Here is a 12,243-nt window from a genome sequence, read left to right as displayed (position 1 = left end):
CCCCCCAAAGCCCCCCGAAGCCCCCAGACTCACACGGGGGTCTCTGCCTGGTCAGCCCGTGCGCCGCCCGCAGGCTCCTCAGCGCCCTCACGATGCTCAGCACGAACTCCATGGCGGCCTCGGCCTCCTCGTCCAGCCAGGGGAACTGGGGGGCAGCGGGGGGTCAGGGACCCCCCAAAACACCCCCAGGGACCCCCGGGACCCCCCCAACAGCCCCGGGACCCCCCAAACACCCCCAGGATCCCCCAGATCCCCCCCAGGACCCCTCCCAGGACCCCCAAATCCCCCAGGACCCCCAAATCCCCCCCAGGACCCTCCCAGGACCCCCAAATCCCCCCAGGACCCCCAAATCCCCCCCAAATCCCCTCCAGGACCCCCCAAATCCCCTCAAGGACCCTCCCAGGACCCCCCAAATCCCCCCAAATCCCCCCCAAATCCCCCCAGGACCCCCCAAATCCCCCCAGGCCCCTCCCAGGCCCCCCAAGCCCCCTCTAGAGCCCCCCAAAATCCCCCCAAATCCCCCCCAAATCCCCTCTAGGACCCTCCCAGAACCCCCCAAACCCCTCCAGGACCCTCCCAGGACCCCCAAATCCCCCCAAATCCCCCCCAAATCCCCCCCAGGACCCTCCCAGGCCCCCCAAGCCCCCTCCCCACCTCCTCGGGCTCGGGGTAGGGGGCCAGGCTGACGCTGGGGGGCGCGGGGGGGTCCCGGGGCAGGCGCTGCCAAAGCTCCTCGGCCAGGAAGGGCATGAAGGGGGCCAGGAGGCGAAGCCCCCCGTCCAGGACGGTCAGCAGGGTGGCCCTGACGGCCTCCGGGTCACCTTCGTCATCATCATCATCGTCATTGTAATCAGCGCCCCAAAAAACCCCAAAATCCCTCAAAAAAAGCCAAAAAAATCCCCAAAAAACACCCAGAAACCACCAAAAACCACCCAAAACACCGGCCCCCCCGTCCAGGCAGGTGAGCAGGGTGGCCCTGACGGCCTCCGGGTCACCTTCATCATCATCATCATCATCATCATTGTAATCAGCACCCCAAAAAACCCCAAAATCCCCCAAAAAAACCCAAAAAAAATACCCAAAAACCACCCAAAACACCAGCCCCCCATCCAGGCAGGTCAGCAGGGTGGCCCTGACGGCCTCCAGGTCACCTGGGGACCATCATCATCATCATCATCATCGTCATTGTAATCAGCGCCCCAAAAAACCCCAAAATCCCTCCAAAAAACCCAAAAAAATACTCAAAAAAACCACCCAAAAACTCACAAAAACAACCCAAAACACCAGGCAGGTCAGCAGGGTGGCCCTGACGGCCTCCAGGTCACGTTCATCATCATCATCCCATCATCATCATCATCATCATCATCATCATCATCGTCATTGTAATCAGCGCCCCAAAAAACCCCAAAATCCCTCAAAAAAACCCAAAAAAAATCCCCAAAAAACCACCCAGAAACCACCCAAAACTCCACAAAAACCACCCAAAACACCGGCCCCCCGTCCAGGACGGTCAGCAGGGTGGCCCTGACGGCCTCCGGGTCACCTGGGCACCATCATCATCGTCACCATCGTCATCAGCATCATCGGGAACCCAAAAAACCCCAAAATCCCCAAAAAAACCCAAAAAAACACCCAAAACTCCACAAAAACCACCCAAAACACCGTCCAGGCAGGTCAGCAGGGTGGCCCTGACGGCCCTTAGGTCACCTTCATCATCATCATCATCATCATCATCATCATCATCATCATCATCAGCATCATCGGGAACCCAAAAAACCCCAAAATCCCCAAAAAAAACCCAAAAAAATACCCAAAAAACCACCCAAAACTCCACAAAAACCACCCAAAACACCGGCCCCCCGTCCAGGACGGTCAGCAGGGTGGCCCTGACGGCCTCCGGGTCACCTTCATCATCATCATCATCATCATCATCGTCATTGTAATCAGCGCCCCAAAAAACCCCAAAATCCCCAAAAAAATCCCCAAAAAATAACCCAAAATACCACAAAAACCACCCAAAACACCGGCCCCCCGTCCAGGCAGGTCAGCAGGGTGGCCCTGACGGCCTCCAGGTCACCTTCATCATCATCATTATCATCATCATCATCATCATCATCATCATTGTAATCAGCGCCCCAAAATCCCTCAAAAAAACCCAAAAAAATCCCCAAAAAACACCCAGAAACCACCCAAAAACTCACAAAAACAACCCAAAACACCAGCCCCCCCCGTCCAGACAGGTCAGCAGGGTCACCTTCATCATCATCATCATCACCACCACCACATTCAGCCCCCCAAAAACCCCCCTAAACCCCCCAGGACCGCCCCAAAAAATCCCCTGAGACCCCTGAAAAACCCCCCAAAAAAAACCTTGGGAACCCCCAAAAACCCCCCAAAAAACCTCTGGGACCCCCCTGAACTCCCCCAGGACCCCCCGCCCCTCCCCCCTCACCTTGCTCTTCCTCCTCCTCCTCCTCCTCGTCCCCGTCGTGCCCCTCCCCCTCCCGGCTCGCTCGGGCCAGCACCGGCTTCACGCATTCCTGGGGGGGAAAGGGTTAAAAACACCAAAAACCTCTAAAATCACCCCAAAAAACCCCAAAAACCACCCCGAAAACCCCCAAAACCCCAAAAAACCACCCATAAAACCCCAAAAAACCACCCCGAAAACACCAAAAAACCACCCCGAAAACCCCAAAAACACCAAAAAAACCCCATAAAACCCCAAAAAAACACCCCAAGAACCCCAAAATATCCACGGACCCAAAATAATCCCCAGGGAACCCCAAAGAAAACACCCCAAGAAACCCCAAAAAGCACCCTGAAAATACCCCGAAAACCCCAAAAACCACCCTGAAAACCCCCAAAACCCCAAAAAACCCCAAAAAACCACCCCAAAAACACCAAGAAAACACCCCAAAAACCCCAAAAACCACCTCAAAACCCCAAAAACACCAAAAAACCACCCCAAAAACCCCAAAAACCACCCTGAAAACCCCCAAAACCCCCAAAAAACCACCCATAAAACCCCAAAATATCCACGGACCCAAAATAATCCCCAGGGAACCCCAAAAAAACACCCCAAGAACCCCCAAAAACACCCCAGGAACCCCAAAACACCTCAGGGACCCCAAAACCACCCCAGGAACCCCAAAACACCTCAGGGACCCCAAAACCACCCCAGGAACCCCAAATCAACCCCTGGGAACCCAAAAAGGACCCCAAATAAACCCCTGGGGAACCCAGAAACCAGAGAGGGACCCCAAAACCCACCCAGAATCTGCGCACGGCCCCATGACCCCATCGCCCCTACAGGCACCCCCGTGTCCCCACGGTGTCCCCACGGTGTCCCCGATGTCCCCACAATGTCCCCAATGTCCCCAAATCCCCCCAATTCCCTGAATTGTCCCCACTGTCCCCAATGTCCCCACGGTGTCCCCAATTCCCTGAATTGCCCTTTAATGTCCCAAATCCCCCAGTGTCCCCAATCCCCCCAATGTCCCCAATGTCCCCACAGTGTCCCCAGTGTCCCCAATCCCCCCAATGTCCCCAATTCCCTGAATTGTCCCCAATGCCCCCAAACCCCCCCAATGTCCCCAATCCCCTCAATGTCCCCAATCCCCTCAATGTCCCCAATGTCCCCAGGATGTCCCCAATTCCCTGAATTGCCCTTTAATGTCCCAAATCCCCCCAATGTCCCAAATCCCCTCAATGTCCCCAATGTCCCCAATGTCCCCAATGTCCCCAAAATGTCCCCAGTGTCCCCAATGTCCCCAATGTCCCCAGTGTCCCCATGGTGTCCCCAATGTCCCCACGGTGTCACCCACGGTGTCCCCAATGTCCCCAATGTCCCCACAATGTCCCCAATGTCCCCATACCAGGTACACATCACACAGCTCGTACACCCAGAATCCGTGCACGGCCGTGGTGACCCCACAAACCCCTGTACCCCAATAACCCCTGTGTCCCCCACAATGTCCCCAATGTCCCCAATGTCCCCACGGTGTCCCCACAGTGTCCCCATCCGTACCAGGTACACATCGCACAGCTCGTACACCCAGAATCCGTGCACGGCCGTGGTGGCCCCACAAACCCCTGTACCCCAATAACCCCATAACCCCACAGTGTCCCCAGTGTCCCCACGGTGTCCCCAATGTCCCCAATGTCCCCAATGTCCCCACAGTGTCCCCAATGCCCCCACGGTGTCCCCAATGTTCCCAATGTCCCCAATGTCCCCAATGTCCCCATCCATACCAGGTAGACGTCGCACAGCTCGTACACCCAGAATCCGTGCACGGCCGTGGTGGCTCCACAAACCCCTGTACCCCAATAACCCCCGTGTCCCCCACAATGTCCCCTCAGTGTCCCCAATGTCCCCAAAGTGTCCCCATGGTGTCCCCAATGTCCCCAATGTCCCCATACCAGGTACACATCACACAGCTCGTACACCCAGAATCCATGCACAGCTGTGGTGACCCCAGCGAGCTCTGTACCCCAATAACCCCCGTGTCCCCCACAATGTCCCCAATGTCCCCAATGTCCCCAATGTCCCCAACGTCCCCACAGTGTCCCCATCCGTACCAGGTAGACGTCGCACAGCTCGTACACCCAGAAGCCGTGCACGGCCGTGGTGGCCCTGGGGGGCTCTGTACCCCAATAACCCCTGTGTCCCCCACAATGTCCCCCACAATGTCCCCAATGTCCCCAATGTCCCCAATGTCCCCAGTGTCCCCAGTGTCCCCCCAATGTCCCCAACGTCCCCAATGTCCCCAATGTCCCCATCCGTACCAGGTACACATCGCACAGCTCGTACACCCAGAATCCGTGCACGGCCGTGGTGACCCCATGGAGCTCTGTACCCCAATAACCCCATAACCCCACAGACCCCAGTGTCCCCACAGTGTCCCCACAGTGTCCCCAGTGTCCCCAATGTCCCCAGTGTCCCCAGTGTCCCCAATGTCCCCATCCGTACCAGGTAGACATCGCACAGCTCGTACACCCAGAATCCGTGCACGGCCGTGGTGGCTCCGGGGAAGTCGAAGCTCCCGAGGGCGGCGCCGCAGCCCCGAACGGCCCGGCTGAGGCGGCTGCGGATCCAGCGCTCGGACAGGGACAGCCGGAGAGACTGTGGGGACATTGGGGACATTGGGGACATTGGGGGTCACAGGGACCCACAGGGCCCGGCTGAGGCGGCTGCGGATCCAGCGCTCGGACAGGGACCACCGGAGAGACTGTGGGGACATTGGGGACACATTGGGGACATTGGGGACATTGGGGACATTGGGGACAATGGGGACATTGGGGACATTGGGGACATTGGGGACATTGGGGACATTGGGGACATCAGGGGGATCAGGGGTATCACAGGGCCCCGAACGGCCCGGCTGAGGCGGCTGCGCACCCAGCGCTCGGCCAGGGACAGCCGGAGAGCCTGGGGACATTGGGGACATTGGGGACACATTGGGGACACATTGGGGACATTGGGGACATCAGGGGGATCAGGGGGATCAGGGGTATCACAGGGCCCCGAACGGCCCGGCTGAGGCGGCTGCGGATCCAGCGCTCGGCCAGGGACAGCGACAGGGCCTGGGGACACATTGGGGACATTGGGGACACATTGGGGACATTGGGGACACATTGGGGACACATTGGGGACATTGGGGACACTGGGGACACATCAGGGTCACTGCAGCCCCGAACGGCCCGGCTGAGGCGGCTGCGGATCCAGCGCTCGGCCAGGGACAGCCGGAGAGCCTGGGGACATCAGAGTGACACTGGGGACATTGGGGGTCACAGGGACCCACAGGGCCCGGCTGAGGCGGCTGCGCACCCAGCGCTCGGCCAGGGACAGCGACAGGGCCTGGGGACAGATTGGGGACATTGGGGACAATGGGGACACTGTGGGGACATTGGGGTCATCGGGGACATTGGGGGCAATGGGGGACATTGGGGACATTGGGGACACATTGGGGACACATTGGGGGCAATGGGGACATTGGGGGCAATGGGGGACATTGGGGTCATTCCAGTCATTGGGGACATTGGGGACATCAGAAGGGTCGGGGTCATGGGGGACATCGGGGTCTTTGGGGACATTGGGGGCATTGGGGGCAATGGGGACATTTGGGACACTATGGGGACATTGGGGACATTGGGGACATCAGAAGGGTCGGGGTCATGGGGGACACTGGGGACACTGTGGGGACATTGGGGTCATTCAGGTCATCGGGGTCATTGGGGTCATCAGGGACATTGGGGACATTGGGGACATCAAAGTGACACTGGGGACATTGGGGACATCGGGATCATTCAGGTCATTGGGGACATTGGGGTCTTTGGGGACATTGGGGACACTGTGGGGTCATCGGGGTCATTGGGGTCATTTGGGACATTGGGGGTCATTGGGGGCTCAGCAAACCCCATGGGGTTGTTGGGGGGGGCTCTCAGCCCCATAACCGGGGGTCCCAGGGGTCTCAGGTGGGTCTGGGGGTCCCCCGGGGGTGCCCTGGGGGTCTCAGGGGGTCCCAGGTGGGTCTGGGGGTGTTTTGGGGGTCCCAGGTGGGTCTGGGGGTGCCCTGGGGGTTCTGGGGGTCCCAGGTGGGTCTGGGGGTTTTGGGGGTCTCAGGGGGGTCCCAGGTGGGTCTGGGGGGGTTTTGGGGGTCCCAGGTGGGTTTGGGGTCTCCCGGGGGTCTCGGGGGGTCCCGGGGTTACCTGCGAGGCCGGGGGGGGCCGGTACCCCTCCCCCAGCGCCCTGAGCACGAACCGGGCCCCGTTCCAGACCTTGTTACAGAAATGGCGATAACCGAGCACGCGGAGCACGTCCAGGTTGATGTCACGGCCTGGAAATGGGGGAAAAACGGGCAAAAATGGGCAAAACGGGGAAATGGGGGAGATGGGGGAAAATGGGGAAAAATGGGGAAAAACAGGGTCAGATAACCAAGCACGCGGAGCACATCGAGATTGATGTCACGGCCTGGAAATGGGGGAAAAACGGGCAGAAATGGGCAAAACGGGGAAAAAATGGAGAAAAAATGGGGAAAAAATGGGGAAAAAAAGGGGGAAAAATGGGATAAAACAGGGTCAGATAACCGAGCACGCGGAGCACGTCCAGGTTGATGTCACGGCCTGGAAATGGGGGAAAAACGGGCAAAAATGGGCAAAGTGGGGAAAAAATGGAGAAAAAATGGGAAAAAATGGAGAAAAAATGGGGAAAAAATGGGGGAAAAATGGGGAAAAAATGGGATAAAACAGGGTCAGATAACCGAGCACGCGGAGCACGTCCAGGTTGATGTCACGGCCTGGAATGGGGGAAAAACGGGCAGAAATGGGCAAAACGGGGAAATGGGGAAAAATGGGGAAAAAATGGGGGAAAAATGGGGAAAAAATGGGGGAAAAATGGGATAAAACAGGGTCAGATAGCCCAGAATGGGCAGTACGTCCAGATTGATGTCACGGCCTGGGAATGGGGAAAAAACGGGCAGAAATGGGCAAAGTGGGGGAAATGGGAGAAATGGGGGAAAATGGGGAAAAATGGGGAAAAATGGGGAAAAATGGGGAAAAAATGGGGAAAAAATGGAGAAAAAATGGGGAAAAAAGGGGGGAAAATGGAGAAAAAATGGAGAAAAAATGGGGGGAAAATGGAGAAAAAATGGGGAAAAAATGGGGGAAAAATGGAGAAAAAATGGGGAAAAAATGGGGAAAAAATTGGGAAAAAATGGAGAAAAAATGGGGGGAAAATGGGGAAAAAATGGGGAAAAATAGGGAAAAAATGGGGGAAAAATGGGGAAAAAATGGGGAAAAAATGGAGGAAAAATGGGGAAAAAATGGGGGAAAAATGGGGAAAAAATGGGGAAAAAATGGGGAAAAAATGGGGGAAAAATGGGGAAAAAATGGGGAAAATGGGGTAAAACAGGGTCAGATAACCGAGCACGCGGAGCACGTCCAGATTGATGTCACGGCCTGGGAAAATGGGGGAAAAACGGGAAAAATGGGCAAAGTGGGGAAATGGGGGAAAATGGGGAAAAAACGGGGAAAAAATGGGATAAAACAGGGTCAGATAACCGAGCACATGGAGCACGTCCAGATTGATGTCACGGCCTGAAAATGGGGTAAAAACGGGCAGAAATGGGCAAAGTGGGGGAAATGGGGGAGATGGGGGAAAATGGGGAAAAAATGGGGGAAAAATGGGGAAAAAATGGGGAAAAAATGGAGAAAAAAATGGAGAAAAAATGGGGAAAAAATGGGGGAAAACAGGGTCAGATAACCGAGCACACGGAGCACGTCCAGGTTGATGTCACGGCCTGGAAATGGGGGAAAAACGGGCAGAAAAAGGCAAAGTGGGGGAATAATGGGGTAAAAATGGGGAAAAAATGGGCAAAAAATGGGGAAAAATTGGGTAAAACAGGGTCAGATAGCCCAGAACGGGCAGTACGTCCAGGTTGATGTCACGGCCTGGAATGGGGGAAAAACGGGCAGAAATGGGCAAAGTGGGGAAAATGGGGGAAATGGGGAAAAATGGAGAAAAAATGGGGAAAAAATGGGGAAAAAATGGGGGGAAAATATGGGGAAAAATGGGGGAAAAATGGGGAAAAAATGGGGGAAAAATGGAGAAAAAATGGGGAAAAAATGGGGAAAAAATGGGGAAAAAATGGGCAAAATTGGGCAAAATTGGGTAAAACAGGGTCAGGTAGCCCAGAACACGCAGCATGTCCAGGTTGATGTCACGGCCTGGGGGGCAATATGGGGGTCAGGGGTGGTTTTGGGGGTGTTTGGGGTGTTTTTGGGGTGATTTTGGGGTAATTTGGGGTGTTTTTGGGGTATTTTTGGGTGATTTGAGGTGTTTTGGGGTGATTCGGGGTGTTTTTGGGGTATTTTTGGGTGTTTTTGGGGTGTTCCGGTACCCTGGGCCGTGTACGCGCAGAGGGCGAAGCGCAGCGCGTCCGTCCCGCACTCGGGGATCCCCTCGGGGAAGTCGCGTTTCTGGGGGGGACACAGGGGATGAAGACCCCCCAAAACACCCCCAAAACATCCCCAAAATACCCCAAAACATCCCCATAAAATCCCCATTAAAACCCCAAAAAAATCCCCAAAAAATCCCCAAAATAACCCCAAAATATCCCCAAAATACCCCAAAACACCCCCAAAATAATCCCAAAATAACCCCAAAATATCCCCAAAACACCCCCAAAATATCCCCAAAAACATCCTCAAATACCCCCAAAACATCCCCAAAAAACCCCCAAAATACCCCAAAACACCCCCAAAACATCCCCTATAATATCCCCAAACACCCCCCCAAAATATCCCCCAAATAACCCCCAAAACATCCCCAAAATACCCCCCAAAAAAATCCCCAAAACACCCCCAAAAATCCCCAAAACAGCCCCAAAAAATCCCCAAAACGGCCCCAAAAAATCTCCAAAACATCCCTAAAATACCCCCAAAACATCCCCTATAATATCCCCAAACACCCCCCAAAACACCCCCAAAACACCCCCAAAACATCCCCAAAACAACCCCCAAAATATCCCCAAAATACACCTCAAAACACCCCCCAAAATACCCCCCAAATACTCCCAAAACACACCCAAAATACCCCCAAAATATCCCCAAAAATATCCCCAAAACATCCCCAAAAACACCCCCTATAATATTCCCAAACACCCCCCAATATACCCCCAAAAAATCGCCAAAATACCCCCAAAACATCCCAAAATCCCCCCAAAACAACCCCCCAAAATATCCCAAAATACATCTCAAAACACCCCCCAAAATACCCCCAAACCCCCCAAAATCCCCCCCAAATCCCCCCAAAATCCTCCAGAAATCCCCAAATCCCCCCAAAATCGCCAAAATCCCCGAAATGCCCCGAAATCCCCACCTGTCCCTCGCGCGCCCGCTCCAGCTCGGCCGGGTCCAGGTTGCTGCTCTCCAGCTGCTGCTGCAGCTCCTGCGGATTTTGGGGTGAATTTGGGGGATTTTGGTGATTTTGGGGGGAATTTTGGGGTGATTTTGGGTGAATTGGCGGGAAATTCGGGCAATTTTGAGGGGATTTTGGGGGGCATTTGGGAGTTTTTGGGGAATTTTTCGGGGGATTTTGAGGGGGTGTTGGGGGATATTTTTGGGGTTTTTTTGAGGTTTTTTTGAGGTTTTTGGGGGTGATTTGGGGGATTTTTTTTTTTTTTTGCAGATTTTGGGTGTATTTGGGGGATTTTTGGGGTTATTTGGAGGTTTTTTGGGGGATTCTGGGGAGATCTGGGGGGTTATGGGGGATTTGGGAATTTTGGGGTTTTCGGGCGGTATTTTGGGTGTTTTTGTGGTGTTTTTGGGTGTTTTAGGGGTGTTTTTGGGTGATTTTTGGGTGTTTTTGGGGTCCCACCTGCAGTGACACCCCCGTGATCACGTCCAGCGGGTCGATGACGTTGCCCAGGGATTTGGGGTGATTTTGGGGTATTTTGGGTGTTTTTTGGAGGTTTTTTGGTGTTTTTGGGGTATTTCAGGTGTTTTTGTGGTGTTTTTGGGTGTTTTTGGGTGGTTTTTGGGTGTTTTTGGGTCCCACCTGCAGCGACACCCCCGTGATCACGTCCAGCGGGTCGATGACGTTGCCCAGGGATTTGCTCATCTTGCGGCCGTGGGCGTCGCGCACGATGGCGTGCAGGTACACCTGGACAGGTGAGACAGGTGAGACAGACAGGTGGGACAGACAGGTGACACACCTGGGACAGGGCAGGTACACCTGGACAGGTGAGACAGACAGGTGGGACAGGGCAGGTACACCTGGACAGGTGAGACAGGACAGTGACACACCTGGGACAGGGCAGGTACACCTGGACAGGTGGGACAGGTGAGACAGACAGTGACACACCTGGGACAGGGCAGGTACACCTGGACAGGTGGGACAGGTGAGACAGGTGAGACAGTGACACACCTGGGACAGGGCAGGTACACCTGGGACAGGTGAGACACCTGGGACAGGGCAGGTACACCTGGGACAGGTGGGGACAGACAGGTGACACACCTGGGACAGGTGAGACAGGTGGGACAGACAAGTGACACACCTGGGATAGGGCAGGTACACCTGGACAGGTGAGACAGAAAACTGACACACCTGGGACAGACAGGTGGGATAGTGACACACCTGGGACAGTGACACACCTGGGACAGGGCAGGTACACCTGGACAGGTGAGACAGACAGGTGACACACCTGGACAGGTGGGACAGAAAAGTGACACACCTGGGACAGGTGACAGTGGGACAGTGACACACCTGGGACAGGGCAGGTACACCTGGACAGGTGGGACAGTGACACACCTGGGACAGGTGGGACAGACAGGTGGGACAGGTGACACACCTGGGACAGGTGGGGGTCAAGGGAGGCCTACCTGGCACAGGTGACAGCGACACCTGGGGATGGTGGCACCGGGGGGTTTTGGGGGGGATTTGGGGTTATTTTGGTCACATTTTGGGGTTAATTTGGGCCGTTTTGGGGTCTCGCCTCGCAGAATGGAAACCTCCCGGTCAGTGCCAGCCCCAGCATCACCATCAGGGGATTTTGGGGGGGATTTTGGGGTTATTTTGGTCGTTTTTTGGCGGGTATTTTTGCAGTTATTTCTGGGGATTATTTTTGGGGTAAATTCCGGCGTTTTTGGGGTCTCACCTCCCGAAAAGGCAATTTCCCGGACAGCCCCAGCATGACCATCAGGGAGATTTTGGGGTTATTTAGGGTGGATTTTGGGGTTATTTTGGTCGTTTTTTGGCGGGTATTTTTGCAGTTATTTTTGGGGATTATTTTTGGGGTAAATTCCGGCGTTTTTGGGCTCTCACCTCCCGAAAAGGCAATTTCCCGGTCAGCGCCAGCCCCAGCATCACCATCCGGGCCACCCAGAAGAACAGGATGTCGTGCCCGGTCTCCAGCAGCGAGCCCGGGTAGAAACGCTCCAGGTCGGGGGTCTGGGGGACCCCAAAGTGAAAATGAGACCCCCAAAAACCCCTGAAACCCCCCCAAAAAACACCCAGGGACCCCAAAAACAGCCCCTGGGACCCCCAAAACATCCCCAAAATCCACCCAGGGACCCCAAAAACCCCCCAAAAACCCCCCAAAAACACCCAGAGACCCCCAAAAAACACCCAGAGACTCCAAAACCCCTGAAACCCCTCCAAAAACACCCAGGGACCCCAAAAACCCCCTGGGACCCCCAAAAAATCCCCAAAATCCACCCAAATCCCCCCGGAGACCCCCAAAATCC

The 12,243-nt window shown here is 55.3% G+C and overlaps 1 protein-coding gene across 1 annotated transcript in view; it reads right to left on the bottom strand.

Moving 5' to 3' along the window:
• Positions 1 to 11: 11 nt before the first annotated feature.
• The window catches only part of VARS1 (valyl-tRNA synthetase 1), a gene marked incomplete at its 3' end in the record, with an annotated part of 31,617 nt that continues 19,385 nt past the window's right edge, over positions 12 to 12,243 (bottom strand). The window contains exons 17-25 of the mRNA XM_064737644.1: positions 11,822 to 11,947; positions 10,556 to 10,660; positions 9,878 to 9,946; positions 8,898 to 8,976; positions 6,709 to 6,836; positions 4,970 to 5,122; positions 2,453 to 2,540; positions 655 to 821; positions 12 to 145 (exon numbers count right to left, since the gene is read on the bottom strand). Coding sequence (XP_064593714.1) covers positions 12 to 145; positions 655 to 821; positions 2,453 to 2,540; positions 4,970 to 5,122; positions 6,709 to 6,836; positions 8,898 to 8,976; positions 9,878 to 9,946; positions 10,556 to 10,660; positions 11,822 to 11,947 — 1,049 coding nt within the window. The remainder of the gene's footprint in view (positions 146 to 654; positions 822 to 2,452; positions 2,541 to 4,969; positions 5,123 to 6,708; positions 6,837 to 8,897; positions 8,977 to 9,877; positions 9,947 to 10,555; positions 10,661 to 11,821; positions 11,948 to 12,243) is intronic.

This window comes from Zonotrichia leucophrys, unplaced genomic scaffold (genome assembly GCF_028769735.1).
Source record: "Zonotrichia leucophrys gambelii isolate GWCS_2022_RI unplaced genomic scaffold, RI_Zleu_2.0 Scaffold_96_169013, whole genome shotgun sequence".
Classification (NCBI taxonomy): domain Eukaryota; kingdom Metazoa; phylum Chordata; class Aves; order Passeriformes; family Passerellidae; genus Zonotrichia; species Zonotrichia leucophrys.
This window is presented reverse-complemented; position numbering and strand designations above follow the sequence as displayed.